This window comes from Myotis yumanensis, unplaced genomic scaffold (genome assembly GCF_028538775.1).
Source record: "Myotis yumanensis isolate MYYU_CA2020_CCGP unplaced genomic scaffold, mMyoYum1.0.hap1 SCAF_3, whole genome shotgun sequence".
NCBI lineage: Eukaryota > Metazoa > Chordata > Mammalia > Chiroptera > Vespertilionidae > Myotis > Myotis yumanensis.
In genome coordinates, this window is record NW_027223754.1 from 81,215,203 (window position 1) to 81,229,584 (window position 14,382).

General features: G+C 39.6%; 1 protein-coding gene across 2 annotated transcripts in view; it reads right to left on the reverse strand.

Moving 5' to 3' along the window:
• SUGT1 (SGT1 homolog, MIS12 kinetochore complex assembly cochaperone) overlaps positions 1-14,382 on the reverse strand; it is an 82,802-nt gene that overhangs the window by 14,127 nt on the left and 54,293 nt on the right. For both annotated transcript variants that reach the window (XM_070408982.1, XM_070408983.1), the window contains exon 12: positions 10,379-10,560. In XM_070408982.1, the coding sequence (XP_070265083.1) occupies positions 10,379-10,560 (182 nt within the window). The remainder of the gene's footprint in view (positions 1-10,378; positions 10,561-14,382) is intronic.

Sequence of the window (14,382 nt, forward strand, 5' to 3'; positions counted from 1 at the left end):
TAGGAGCATCATGTTCACATATAAAGCACCATGTCTCCCTTTCCTAATCAGCATAGAGTTATATGTGGAAAAACTACCTTCAGATGAAAATAAAATTGGCTCCCATACAAAATGATGATGCAATTTATTTTGCAAGGACAGTAAAGACCAGGCAAAATAAACTCTTTCTACAATAGTTGGACAAAACTTTAAGAGCCCTTTCTTAATGCTCTCTCTGTACCAAATATATGCAAGTATGTGCTGAAACAATTTTTTTAAATGAAGGTGCACACACAGGTATACATAGTGTTTCAGTAAAGAACTGGTTATCTATTTAGCATCTACTGAATATACTACCCATTAACCCTTGCACACTCATAAATACCTTAAAATTTTTTCCGCACATTTGTTATCTTAATGCAATACAAATTCATTTACTTGGATCACAACAAAGAACAGTATGAATTATTAAAATCTAAACATTTAAAATTGATCAGCTGTGTTATTGACAAATGTGTAAAGTTACATACCCTACTATTACACTGAAAGCTCACTATAGCCACTGCCCCACACTCTCTGCCAAGCTCCCTTTACATGGGATGCTCTTTTTCATCCAGTTCTTTATATGTTTTTAGTTATGCTCCAAACACAGCATGTCACCACATCTCTATTGCCTTCTTTGATCCTTATCAGGACTCTACACTTGCAAAATTTGTCTTCTGTATGAGCATAATTACCATAAATAAAACATGTATCACACTGCACTGCTATAATTATAAGGGTCTGCCTTCTTATATCTGTTTCCCACCCTTGGCTCCAACTAAAGCTCCTAAAAAACAAGGAGTATATTTTACTAATACTTATATTCTAGACCTAAGCACAAGGGCCTGGCACCTAGTAGGCTTCAAATAAAATACTGAATAAAACTGGGCAAGTCTACATAATAAACTACTCTTAAGAGGACTGAAGGAAGCATATTTAGTTTATAATATGATCATATTCATTGATATTTATTTACCCTCTCTTCTTATGGATTGTAGTACAATTTAGCATTTTCCTCTGTTTATATTGTACATCAAGCATGTCAAACTTGTGGCCTGTGGGCCGCATGCGGCCCACAATGAATATTTTTGTAGCCCAGCCAATATAACGGTATGTAAGAAACGTTTTAATAAAAATTGCGTGACTTAATTTTTACAATACCCTGTTATTGTAAATAATTACAATATACAATAATTACAATTAATAATTATTAATAACAAGCTACAACATTCGCTAATGACTGATTACTATAATCATGTTGCATTCATTTCCCTTACGTGCCTTACGCACAGGCGCATCATTTCTCCCCACTAATACTAGCAGCAAATATTTTAGCAGCCAATTGCCACGCCATTAGTCTTGGACTGACTTGTTTGGTGTGAGCAACAGGAAATATTTCTCTTCGGAGAACAAGAAAAATAGGTTTATTTGTGTTACGCTTATTAACTTGTGCAGTTATCCAGTGACTGGTAAGTTAATGTTCAAGAAAAAATATTAATTTTTATTAAAATGTTTTATCATTTTATGATAATGATTACTCTTTTATTTCAGCACTTTGTATTCAGCATGTCTCTATCGAAATAAACCTACGTTTCTATGAAAATTGAAGTTTTCGGTTTTTTGCAGCCCACATAAACTTAAACCTTGCTTATTTGGCCCGTGTTAGCCTTTGAGTTTGACATGCTTGTTGTAAATGATGGTCTTTTTGTCCCAACTAGGCTGGAAGATCATACATGATAGATCCTATTTTGTTTCTTTTGTATTCCCACAAGGAAAGAAGCAACCCTAAGTATGTTCCAGGGCAATGCTGCCAAACAGATGGCTTGTTTAATGGATGTACATGGTTCACTACAATTAGCAAAGTTTCTGTATGAAAATGGGTGTAGCTCCTGTAATCTACCTTAGAAATTTCACACACTGCTTATCTGGCATGCTCTTGAAAGTCAATACTGAGAATGACTTCTTCTTCTTGGGGACACGGAGTAAATGTGCTCTTTCCTATTGTTCCCATTAAGTACAACTAAGAACTTTGGAGGGAGGGAGGGAGGGAAACAAATATAAGACTCTAACACAGCAGTTCTCAACCTGTGGGTCGCGACCCCTTTGGGGGTCGAACAACCCTTTCACAGGGGTTGCCTAAGACCATCGGAAAACACATATATAATTACATATTATTTTTGTGATTAATCACTATGCTTTAATTATATTCAATTTGTAACAATGAAAATACATCCTGCATATCAGATATTTACATTATGATTCATAACAGTAGCAAATTACAGTTATGAAGTAGCAACGAAAATAATTTTATGGTTGGGGGTCACCACAACATGAGGAACTGTATTAAGGGTCGCGGCATTAGGAAGGTTAAGAACCACTGCTCTAACAGGTAAAAAGAAGACAACCAGTCAACTAGAAACCAGAGACCTTGGGACCCAAGGAACAACATGTGGTGAGTTTCCTGGGTTTTCTTTCTGCCTCATATATCCTAGAGTTGAAGCTAAAGAAACTGGAAATACCAAAGAGTGAGAATAACAATAAAAAGTCCCAACAACCCTGATCTCTGTAACCAAAAGAAGAAGAAAAACAGAAAGACAGCCTAGGAAGACAGTAGACAATCATCGCTCAACTCGAGCTAAACACCACTAAGAAAAGCATCCCACCCCAGGCCAATAAAGGCTGAGTAGGGAGCCTAGACTTCCACCCATGCTAGGCTGTCATGAACCCACCTCCTCTGCTGCCTACAGTGTCAATGGAAACATCTGGGGAGCTGGAACTCCTACTCCCAGCCGTGACAAGGAGATGCCAAGTGTTTAAGGAGACCAAGTGGGGTACTTGAGTATCTATTTCCACCTGGTAGTAATGAAGCAGTGCCTTCACTTCCCCTGCCAGACTGGTTGTGAGATAAACCCAATGAAGACTGAGGGTTTAAACAAGATCCAGAGTCCCACAGCTTAACATGAAAATGTCCAGGGTTCAACTGGAAACCACTTGACACTGGTGAAAAACTCAGACAAAGTATATATTTCATATTATATTTAGAAAAAGAGAAAACAATAGATACTAACTTTGAGATGAAAGAGATATTAAAAACATCTGAAAAAGATTTTAAAGTAGTCATGGTAAAAAATGCTTCAACAAGTAATTATGAACTTGCTTGAAAATAAATGAAAAGGTAGAAAGCCTCAACAAAGAAACATAAGATATAAAGAAGAACTAAATGGAAAGTTTCAGAATTGAAAAATATAATTGAAATTCAATTAAAGGATGTTGGGAAAAATGGGCAGATACATGCAAAAAATGAAACTAGATCACCAACTTACACCATACACAAAAATAAACTCAAAATGGATAAAGGACTTAAACGTAAGACAGGAAATCATAAAAATCTTAGAGGAATTCACAGGCAGCAAAATCTCAAGACATATGCCAAAGAATATCTTCACCGATACAGCTCCTAGGACAGTGGTCGGCGAACTGCGGCTCACGAGCCACATGCGGCTCTTTGGCCCTTTGACTGTGGCTCTTCCACAAAATACCACGTGCGGGCACGCACATACAATGCGATTGAAACTTTGTGGCCCATGCGCAGAAGTCGGTTTTCGGCCTGGGAGTGTCTATTTTGAAGAAGTGGCATTAGAAGAAGTGGGGGTACATTTGCTGAGATCGACCCCTCAGATGGAGGACGTTTTTAGCAAAGGCCAGCTTAGGAGTACCCTAATTAAGTTAATAACAATGTACCTACCTATATAGTTTAAGTTTAAAAAATTTGGCTCTCAAAAGAAATTTCAATTGTTGTACTGTTGATATTTGGCTCTGTTGACTAATGAGTTTGCCGACCACTGTACTAGGGCAATGGAAACTAAAGAGAAAATTAAAAAATGGGACTACATCAAAATAAAAAGCTCTGCACAGCAAAAGAAACCATCAACAAAACAACAAGAAAGCCCACTGCATGGGAGAACATATTTGCCAATGTTATCTCTGATAAGGGTTTAATGTCCAACATTTACAGGGAACTCATACAACTTAACAAAAGAAAGATAAACAACCTAATCAAAAAATGGGCAACGGACCTAAATAGATACTTTTTGAAAGAGGACATAAGGAAGGCCAAGAGACATATGAAAACATGCTCAAAGTCACTAATCATCTGAGTGATGCAAATCAAAACGACAATGAGGTACCATCTCACACCTGTCAGAATGGCTGTCATCAACAAATCAACAAATTATAAGTGCTGGCGAGGATGTGGAGAAAAAGGAACCCTTGTGCACTGCTGAAGGGAATGCAGACTGGTGCAGCCACTGTGGAAAACAGTATGGAGATTCCTCAAACTAAAAATGGAACTCCCATTTGACCCTGTGATCCCACTTCTAGGAATATATCCCAAGAAATCAGAAACACCAATCAGAAAGGATATATGCACCCCTATATTCATAGCAGCACAATTTACAATAGCCAAGATTTGGAAACAGCCTAAGTGCCCATCATCAGTTGAGTGGATTAAAAAACTGTAGTACATCTACACAATGGCATACTATGCTGCTGTAAAAAAGAAAGAACTCTAACCATTTGCAACAGCATGGATGGACCTGGAGAGCATTATGCTAAGTGAAATAAGTCAGTCAGAGTAAGATAAATATCACATGATCTCACTCATTTGTGGAATATAATAAACAACATAAACTGATGAACAAAAACAGACCCAGAGACAGAGAAGCATCAATCAGATGCTCAAACCTCAGAGGGAAGGTAGTAGAGAGTGGGGGTAAGGGGGAGAGATCAACCAAAGGACTTGTATGAATGCATGTAAGCATAACCAATGGACACAAGACACGAGGGGGCGGGGGGGGGGGGGGAGAAGGAATGTGCCAGGGGATAAGGGAGGCCGGGGGAAGGTCAATGGGGGAAAAAGGAGACATATGTACAGTGGGGCCTTGACTTACGATTGTCCCGACTAACGAGTTTTTCGAGATACGAGCCGTCTCTCGGCTGATTTTTTGCTTTGAGTTGCGAGCTAAAATTCGGGTTATGAGCCAGCTTCAGATACCCCACCGCTAGTTGGCGCAGCGAACGTCACAGTGAACGCCACAACATCAGCCCAGCATCACGTGTCTCACTCGTTCACTTTATGATTTGACATACGACTAATTTGAGTTATGAGCTCCGTCACTGAACAAATTAAACTCGTAAGTCAAGGCTCTACTGTATTACTACTTGTAATACTTTAATCAATAAAATAAATTTTAAAAAAGACAAAATCAGCAATGATATAGAGGAATTCAACAAAAATAACAACCAAAAGAATCTAATTGATATTTATAGAACACTACACTCAATAACAACAGAATACATTCTTTTCAAGTGGAAGTTTAGTTAAGATAGACCAAATCCTGGGCAGTAAAACAAACATCAACAAATTTAAAAGTATGTAATTCATATGGCACACATTCTCAAACCACAATGAAATAATTAGAAATCAGTAATAGAAAGACAACAGGAAATTCTCCAATCAATGGAAACTAAACAACATACCTCTAAACAATCTGAGACAAAGAAGTCTCAACTGAAATCAAAATACATCCTGAACTGAATAAAAATGAAAATATAACAATCAAAAACTGTGGGTGTCAGCTAAAACCCTGCTAAGAAATCCTATATAATAAAAGGCTAATATGCAAATTGACCTCTCCACTGGGAGTTCCACTGGAGTTCGACCAGGGGGCCGGGCTAGCTGGCCAACCGCCTCCAGCCCCTCCCCCGATATGGGGCAGGGCTGGCCAGCCAACCTCCTACATCCTCTCCCCCCCGCTGGCCCAGCCTGATCAGCCCCAATCAGGGTGTGCCAGCTGGACCCCACCCATGCACAAATTCATGCACCAGGCCTCTAGAGTTTATTATATAAACCCACACAACAAACAGAAAAGAGAAAAACGAGTCAAACCAACAATCTAAGCTCACATATGAAGAACCCAGGGGAAAAAAGGGGGTGGGGGTAAAATAAACCCAAAGCAAGCAGGAGGAAGAAAATAACAAAGAACAGAAATTAATAAAATTTAGAAAAAAATAGCAAACAAGTTTTTAAACATCAACAAAGAGCTGATTCTTTGAAAAAAAAATCAACAACGTTGACAATCCTCTAGCAAGACTGATAAAGGGAGAGAGGGAGAGAGAGAGAGAGAGAGAGAGAGAGAGAGAGAGAGAGAGAGAAAGGACACAAATTACCATTATAGGAATGAAATAGAATATCACCAGAGATCCTGCAGACATCAAAAGGGTAACAAGGGAATACTACCAATACTAAAAACTTACACAAAATAGACCAATTCCTCAAAAACACAAACTACCACAAGTCACTCAATATGAAACAGATAATTTGAATAGTCCTATATGCTATTATGATATTTAAAATCATAATTTTTTTAAAAATATGTTTTTATTGATTTCAGAGAAAGGAAGGGAGAGGGAGAGAGGGATGAAACATCAATGATGAGAGAGAATCATTGACTGGCTGCCTCCTGCATGCCCCCTACTGGGGATTGAGCCAGCAACTGGGGCATGTGCCCTGGCAGAGAAAAGAGCCGTGACCTCCTGGTTCATGGGTCAATGCACAACCACTGAATCACACTGGCTGGGCTAAAATAACAATTTTAAATCCCCTCAAAAGAAATGAACAGGCTCAGATGATTTCACTGGTTTAAAGATTTTTAAAGAATAATGAACCACAATTCTACCCAAGCTCTTCCAAAAAAAAGTAGGAGATGAAGCACTTCCCAATCCTCTTTTAAAGTTAGTATTACCCTGACACCAAAACCAGACAAAGTACAAAAAAAAAAAAAAAAAAAAAAGACTACTACAGACCAATTCCCTCATGACTACAGACACAAAAATTCTTAACAAAGTATTTGAAAATAGATTTGAGCAATATATAACAAGAATTCTACACTATGACAAAGTGGGGTTTATTCCAGGGCTGCAAGGCTGGTTCAACAATAGAAATCAATCATATTAATCATATAAAGCTAAAAAAAAAAAATCACATTATTATATTGATCAATGCAGAAAAAGCATTCAACAAGTCAATTTGTTCATGATATAAAAGCTCAGTAAAAAATAGGAATAGAGCAGAACTTCACCTTGGTTGAGCATCTACAAAATACGTACAACATACTTAATAGTGAAAGACTGAAGATGGGGATGTCCACTCTTATTCAACACAGTGCTAGAAGTTCCAGCCAGTGCAATATATCAAGAAAAGAAGATAAAAGGAAAAAATAAAACAGCCCATATTTGAAAACAATATGATATAGAAAACAGAAGGAATCTATTCTTCTTAGATCAAAAGAAATCTACGAAAAAATCTCCTAAAACTACTAAGTTCAACAAATTCACAGAATGTAAAGCAAACATTTTTAAAAAAACACAACTGTATTTATATATATGAACAACAAACCAATATCAAATATAATACTATTTATAATCACTCAAAAAAAGAATTAAATACTTAGGCACATCTACCAAAACATGTACTGGATTTATATGCTGAAAACTGCACAATGCTGATGAAAGGAATCAGAGAAAAGCTAAATAAATGGGTTAGAAAATTCAACACAGTAAAGATGTCAATCTCTCCAAATTGATATACAGTTCAATGCAATTCCTAACAGGATTTTTTGTACATATAGACAAAATATTCTAAAATATATATGGAAAGGCAAAGGAACTAGGATAAAACAATTTAAAAATGAAGAATAAAGTAGGAGGAATAAATCTGCCCAATTTCAAGACTTATATAGTTATAGTAATCAAGACTGTGGTATTAAAAAAGGGAGAGACATGTAGAGCAATGGAACAGAGAACCCAGAAATAGACTCACACAAAATGCTCAACTGATTTTTGAGAAAGGTGAAAATTTAATGGAGGAAAGACAATATTTTCAACAAGTAGAGTAATAGAATATAAACAGGCTAAAACAAACAAACAAACAAAAACCCTTAACCATTGTCTCACACTTTAAGTCAAAATGGATATGGACTTAAATGTAATACGTAAAACTACAAAACTTTTATTTTTTAAAAATGTGGGAAAAATATCTTTGAGATCCAGGACTAAGAAATACTAGATTTGACACTAAAAGTATGATCCACAAAGGAAAAAATTGATAAATTAAACTTCATCAAATGAAATACTTTGGCTTTGTAAAGAACATTTAAAAAGTGGCCCAGCCCTAACTGGTTTGGCTCAGTGGATAGAGCGTCGGCCTGTGGACTGAGGGGTCCCAGGTTCGATTCCAGTCAAGGGCATGTACCTTGGTTGTGGGCACATCCCCAGTAGGGGGTGTGCAGGAGGCAGCTGATCCATGTTTCTCTCTCATCGATGTTTCTGACTCTCTAACCCTCTCCCTTCCTCTCTGTAAAAAAATCAATAAAATATATTAAAAAAAAAAAAAAAAAGTGGCCCAAACAACCTGACTCAGTGGTTGAGCATCAACCTATGAACCAGGCGGCCACGGTTCAATTCCCAGTCAAGGCAGATGACCCGGTTGCCTGCTAGATCTCCAATGTGGGGCATGCAGGAGGTGGCCAATCAATGACCCTCTCATCACTGATGTTTCTATCTCTCTCTCCCTCTCTCGTCCTCTCTGAAATCAATAAAAAAAAATATTTTTTTTTAAATGAAAAGACAAGCTATAGACTGTGAGAAATATCTGCGAATTACATATCTGACAAAGACTTGCCAGATTAGTGGTTGTCAAGGATTAAGAAGGGGTAGGAGTGGGAGCAAAGTGAGTATGGCTATAAAATGATAAGGAGGGATCCTGTGGCAATTAAAATGTTCTGTACTTTAACTGTCAATATCCTGGTTGTAATGTTGTACTACAATTTTGTAAAATGTTTCAATTGAGGGAAACTAAAGGATATAAGGAGTATTCCTCATTTCTTACAACTCATGTGAATTTATAACCATTTCAAAATAAAGTCTAATTAAAACAAAAATTTTTTAAGTCAACAGTGAAAAGCACAATCATGACTAGTTACCACATAGTAATTTATGTGGAGTATCTAAACCTCAAACACACTGATTAACTAAATATTAATTAGTAAATGTTAATTTTAACATTTACTGTAAATATAAATGCCTTAAAAGAAGAGAGATCAACCGAAGGACTTGTATACATGTATATAAGCGAAACCAATGGACATGGACAACAGGGGGATGGGAGCATGAGTGTGCGGGGGGGGGGGCGGGGGGGGGAAGTTGGGGGTTAATGGGGGGGGATGAGGACACATTTGTAATACCTTAACTAATAAAAAAAATTTTAAAAAAGAGAGTTACAGCCCTGGCCAAGTAAATCAGTTGGTTGGAGGCATCACCCCCTACACCAAAAGACTATGGATTCCATTTCAGGGCACCTACGGGAGGCGATGGATCGATGTTTCTCTCTCACACCAATGTTTCTTTCTTCTCTCTCTTCCCCTACACCCCCTTCCCTCTCTCTCTAAAAAAAAAAAAAAAAAAAAAAATCAATAAACATATCCTCAGTGAGGATTAAAAAAAAGTGTGCTACATTTTCAATGCTACTGGTAAAAATCAAATGATTACATCTTCAAGCAAAAAATCTACATAATTCTACAGTGATGACTTGTCATTGAGATCTCAGAACTTGAGGCCTAATACAGACAACATTTATGCTGCCCTGGCAAAATCTGAATTTTCTTAATCAATAGAGAAATTATTAAAAAACCAATGAATAATAATATGCACTTTCACTTGCCAAACACTGTTCTGGAAGTTTCCCTTCTGTATTTTTCATCTCTGACATTGAGACTATCCAGTGGTTCTCAACCTTCCTAATGCTGCCACCCTTTAAATACAGTTCCTCATGTTGTGGTGACCCCCAACCATAAAATTATTTTCGTTGCTACTTCATAACTGTAATTTTGTTACTGTTATGAATCGTAATGTAAATATCTGATATGCAGGATGTATTTTCATTGTTCGCGACCCACAGGTTGAGAACTGCTGTAAGGTAAACAATGGAAGCTCATTCAGCTATTCTGATAAATCTAACTAGAATAACTATCACCCACTATAACCTTGATATTTCTTAAGCCTTTCCAGTTCTAACTCAATGATAAAAAATATTTGGTGTAAACCACTTGTTTCTTATCTCCTCCACCAGTTCTGACTTCGTCAGTAATTATTCTAAGTTTAGAGCAAGAAGAAATGTCCAGACAAACCTTACTCAAAAAGATCTCCCAACCTGCAATTTGGACTCAAATTTTGATCTTATTCTTTTTAAATTTCTGAAATTTACTACCACAATATATATTTTTAAAGTTTATATTCTTACAAATGATTTGTTCATGGCACGTTTCACTTCATCAGAACCATCTGAATAGATCTGCTGAAATAATTTGTTTAAAGCTGCATCTCCCTCCAATTTCTCATTCTTTTCTTCTTCCTTGATTTCTCCAACCAATTTATCCCAATTTCTTGTATAAAGAGATGATGATGGATATAGGTTCTTTACATCTACAGAGTAAAAAGAAGTGATTAATTAACATGTGTTGATTATGCCAAGAATATGTAAACTTTGTTACCATGGTGTAAAGAACACCTTAGCAAATAATAGGTGATTGAATTTCACTGAACTTCATGTTTGAAATAAGTATCTTTCTGATAGACATCAATAATTAAATTTACACTTCTAAAAACTGAATCAACATAATATAAAATACAGCAATCTCTTTTGAGCAAAATAGTTCCATAAAACGTAAACTTTTGATACATTATGCAAAATTAGATGAAGAACAGATTCTTCATGTTAATAATAGGGGAAACTAAGTGAAAAGTATATAGAAACTTTTTTATATTTACAGAAAAGTTGCAAAGATAGTACAATTATAAAATTAATGTGTTTTTTAAGTTGCTTCATTCAGAAATTTCTCTTATAGACACGATTTTAATGTTAAAAATGTGACCTTTCCTAACATACTTATATATCTTCCAGAGTAGAAATAAACTGCAAATGTAAATAATTATCCATCCTATTCAGCAGTGAGTTAATTCATCCATTCTCTCCCAACATTAAAAATATCAGAATACTTCAATAGGAGATAATAAGAATCAGGTCCATAATATTAAAAAATACTATATGGAATGACCCAGAGTTCAATGCCCACACTATGCACACATAGCAAATAACAGTATTTTTTTTTTTACTGTTGTGAGCCAGGGGGAGGGCACCCTGGGATAAATGGAGGCTGCTTGCAGGCAGACAGATACCAGCCCAGGGACTCAGGGCACTGTCAAGGCTGCCCCAAAGACCAAAGGAATCAAGATCTTGGCACACAAATAATTTAAAAGTAACTAACCTACCCAGTAGCTATAAGAGCAGTTCTGTTCATTGTCCAATGGAAATATAATGCAAGCCACATATGTGAGCCACATAAATAATTTAAAAATTTCTAGTAGCCACCTTAGTAGAAAGAATCAGGTGAAATGCATTTAAATAATATATTTATTTAACCTAATATATACAAAATAGTATCATTTCAACATAAAATAAAAACATTACGGTATTTATTTCTTTTTTTTCATACTAAGTCTTCAAAATTTAGTATGTATGTTATACTGAGAGCACATCTCAAATCAGGCTAGTCATATTTCAAGTGCTCAATAGGTACATGTGGCTAGCAGCTACTATATTGGACAATGCAACACAGAGATTTAAAAAAAACTGATTCAAAGATTTCCTATCAATATATTAGAACACATTAATACTAATCTAAATATCCTTCTTCCACTACTGCCTCTCTATATCCCCTTCCTCAAAATAAATGAGAAAACTACTAATTGTTCATTCTGTTTTTCCATCCTTTCTCTTCACTGGTAAACCAACTTTCTCCCTGCCTATCCTTGCCTCAAAACAAAACAAAACTACAACACACCACACAGTTTTATTCAGGGCAAGCATACTATTTTTCACACACTACCGACCTTCCTCTACTAGTAATCTCCTCCATCTCTGTACATTATCACTAGTAGCCAAAGAAAAATTTTACCTTGCCATGAAAATTAAGAGCCTAGGGAACATGGATTAAATTCATCCTGATGCAGACTTCCCAGAAAGATGGGAACACAGGTTCGAATTTCCACTGCCCAGATAGGTTAAGCAATGTGCCCTTATTTGCAGTCTGCAGTTTGCAGTACACAGAAATCTGACAAGCATATTAATTCCTTACAAAAATATAACAGGACAGGAGGAATAGCATCTTTATGAATATGCAAAGCATTTAGTTTAGAAAAGTTTGTAAAATTAAAAAAACCTTTATAGTTGAACTCAGAAAAATTTTAACATCTGTAGGTAGTAGATGAATTACTGAGAGTAACTTAACTTCCTTGCTTATCCTGTACTAGAGGCCTGGTGCACAAAAATTTGTGCACTCGGCAGGGGAGGGGGGGTCCTTCAGCCCGGCCTGTGCCCTCTCGCAGACTGGGACCCCTCGGGAGATAACGACCTGCTGGCTTAGGCCTGCTTCCAGGTGGCAGAGGGCAGGCCCAATCCCTAGGTGCAGCCCCTGGTCGGGCTCAGAGCAGGGCTGATTGGGGAGTTGGGGCGCCGCCCCCTGTCATGCACAGAGCAGGGCGGATCGGATCGGGAGGTTGCGATGCCACCCTCAGTCACGCTCAGGGTAGGGCCAATTGGGGGGTTGGGGCACCGCCCTCTGTCACACTCAAGGCAGGGCCAATCAGGGGGTTGGGGCGCTGCCCCCTGTCACTCACAGAGCAGGGCCAATCAGGGGGGTTGGGGCACCACCCCCTGTCACGCACAGAGCAGGGCCAATCAGGGGGTTGGGGCGCTGCCCCCTGTCACGCACAGAGTAGGGCCGATAGGGGAGTTGGGGCACCACCCCCTTCACACACAGAGCAGGGCGGATCAGGGGGTTGGGGCGCTGCACCCTGTCACACTCAGGGCAGACCCAATGGGGAGGTTATGGCTCTACCCCGTCACACACAGAGCAGGGCCTGTGGCGGGGGGGGGGGGAGGTTGGGGTGCCACCCTCTATCACTCATAGAGCAGGGCCGATCAGGGGGTTGGGGCGCTGCCACTGTCACACTCAGAGCAGGGCTGATGGGGAGGTTATGGCTCTACCCCGTCACACACAAAGCAGGGCCCGTGGGGGGGGTGGGGGTTGGGGTGCTGCACCCTGTCACACACAGAGCAGGGCCGATCAGGGGTTTGGGGCACCGCACGCTGTCACACACAGAGCCGCAGGGCGATCAGGGGGTTGGGGAGCTGCCCCCTATCAGGCACAGAGCAGGGCCGATCAGGGGGTTGGGGCGCTGCTACTGTCACACTCAGGGCAGGGCCGATGGGGAGGTTATGGCTCTACCCCATCACACACAGAGCAGGGCCCATTGGGGGGGTGGGGGTTGGGGCGCCGCAGCCTGTCACACAAAGAGCAGGGCGGATAGGGAGGTTGTGGCCCCGCCCCCGTCACACACAGAGCCGCAGGGCGATCGGGGGTTTGGGTGCTGCCCCCTGTCACGCTGATCCCGGTGCCGGGAGGCCTCTCGGCTCCATTGATCCTGGTGCTGGGAGGCATATTACCCTTTTACTATATAGGATAGAGGCCTGGTGCATGGGTGGGGGCCGGCTGGTTTGCCCTGAAGGGTGTCCTGAATCAGGGTGGGGGTCCCCACTGGGGTGCCTGGCCAGCCTGGATGAGAGGCTGATGGCTGTTTGCAGCTGGTCACACCCCCTTCAGGGTGGGGGTCCCCACTGGGGTGCCTGGCCAGCCTGGGTGAGGGGCTGAGGGCTGTTTTCAGGCTGGCGGGTGACTGAAGCTCCCAACCGCTCCTTTTTTTTTTTTTTTTTTATTCTTGGCCACCTTTAGCTCTGAGGCTTGGCTCCAGCTCTGAGGCCTCGGCTGCTGAAAGCAGGTATCTGGTTTGTTTGGGTTCTATAATTGAAACACTGTTTCAACTCCAGCTCTGAGATCCCGGCTGGCTGAAAGCAGGTTTCTGGGGTTTTGTTTAGCTTCTATATTTGTAACAATGTTTCAAACTGCAAGCTCAGAGGCCAGCAGCGGCAGGCGGGGAACGTTGGAGTCCTCCGTCACTGAAGCAAGCAAGCCTCATGTTCGCTTCAAGCTGCCTGGCTGCCGGCCGCCATCTTGGCTGGAAGTTAATTTGCATATTGCCCTGATTAGCCAATGGGAAGGGTAGTGGGGTGACACCAATTTGCATGTTTCTCTTTTATTAGTGTAGATAATAAAAGGCTAATATGCAAATGACCAATCACTATGATGTGCACTGACCACCAGGGGGCAGACGCTTAACACAGGAGCT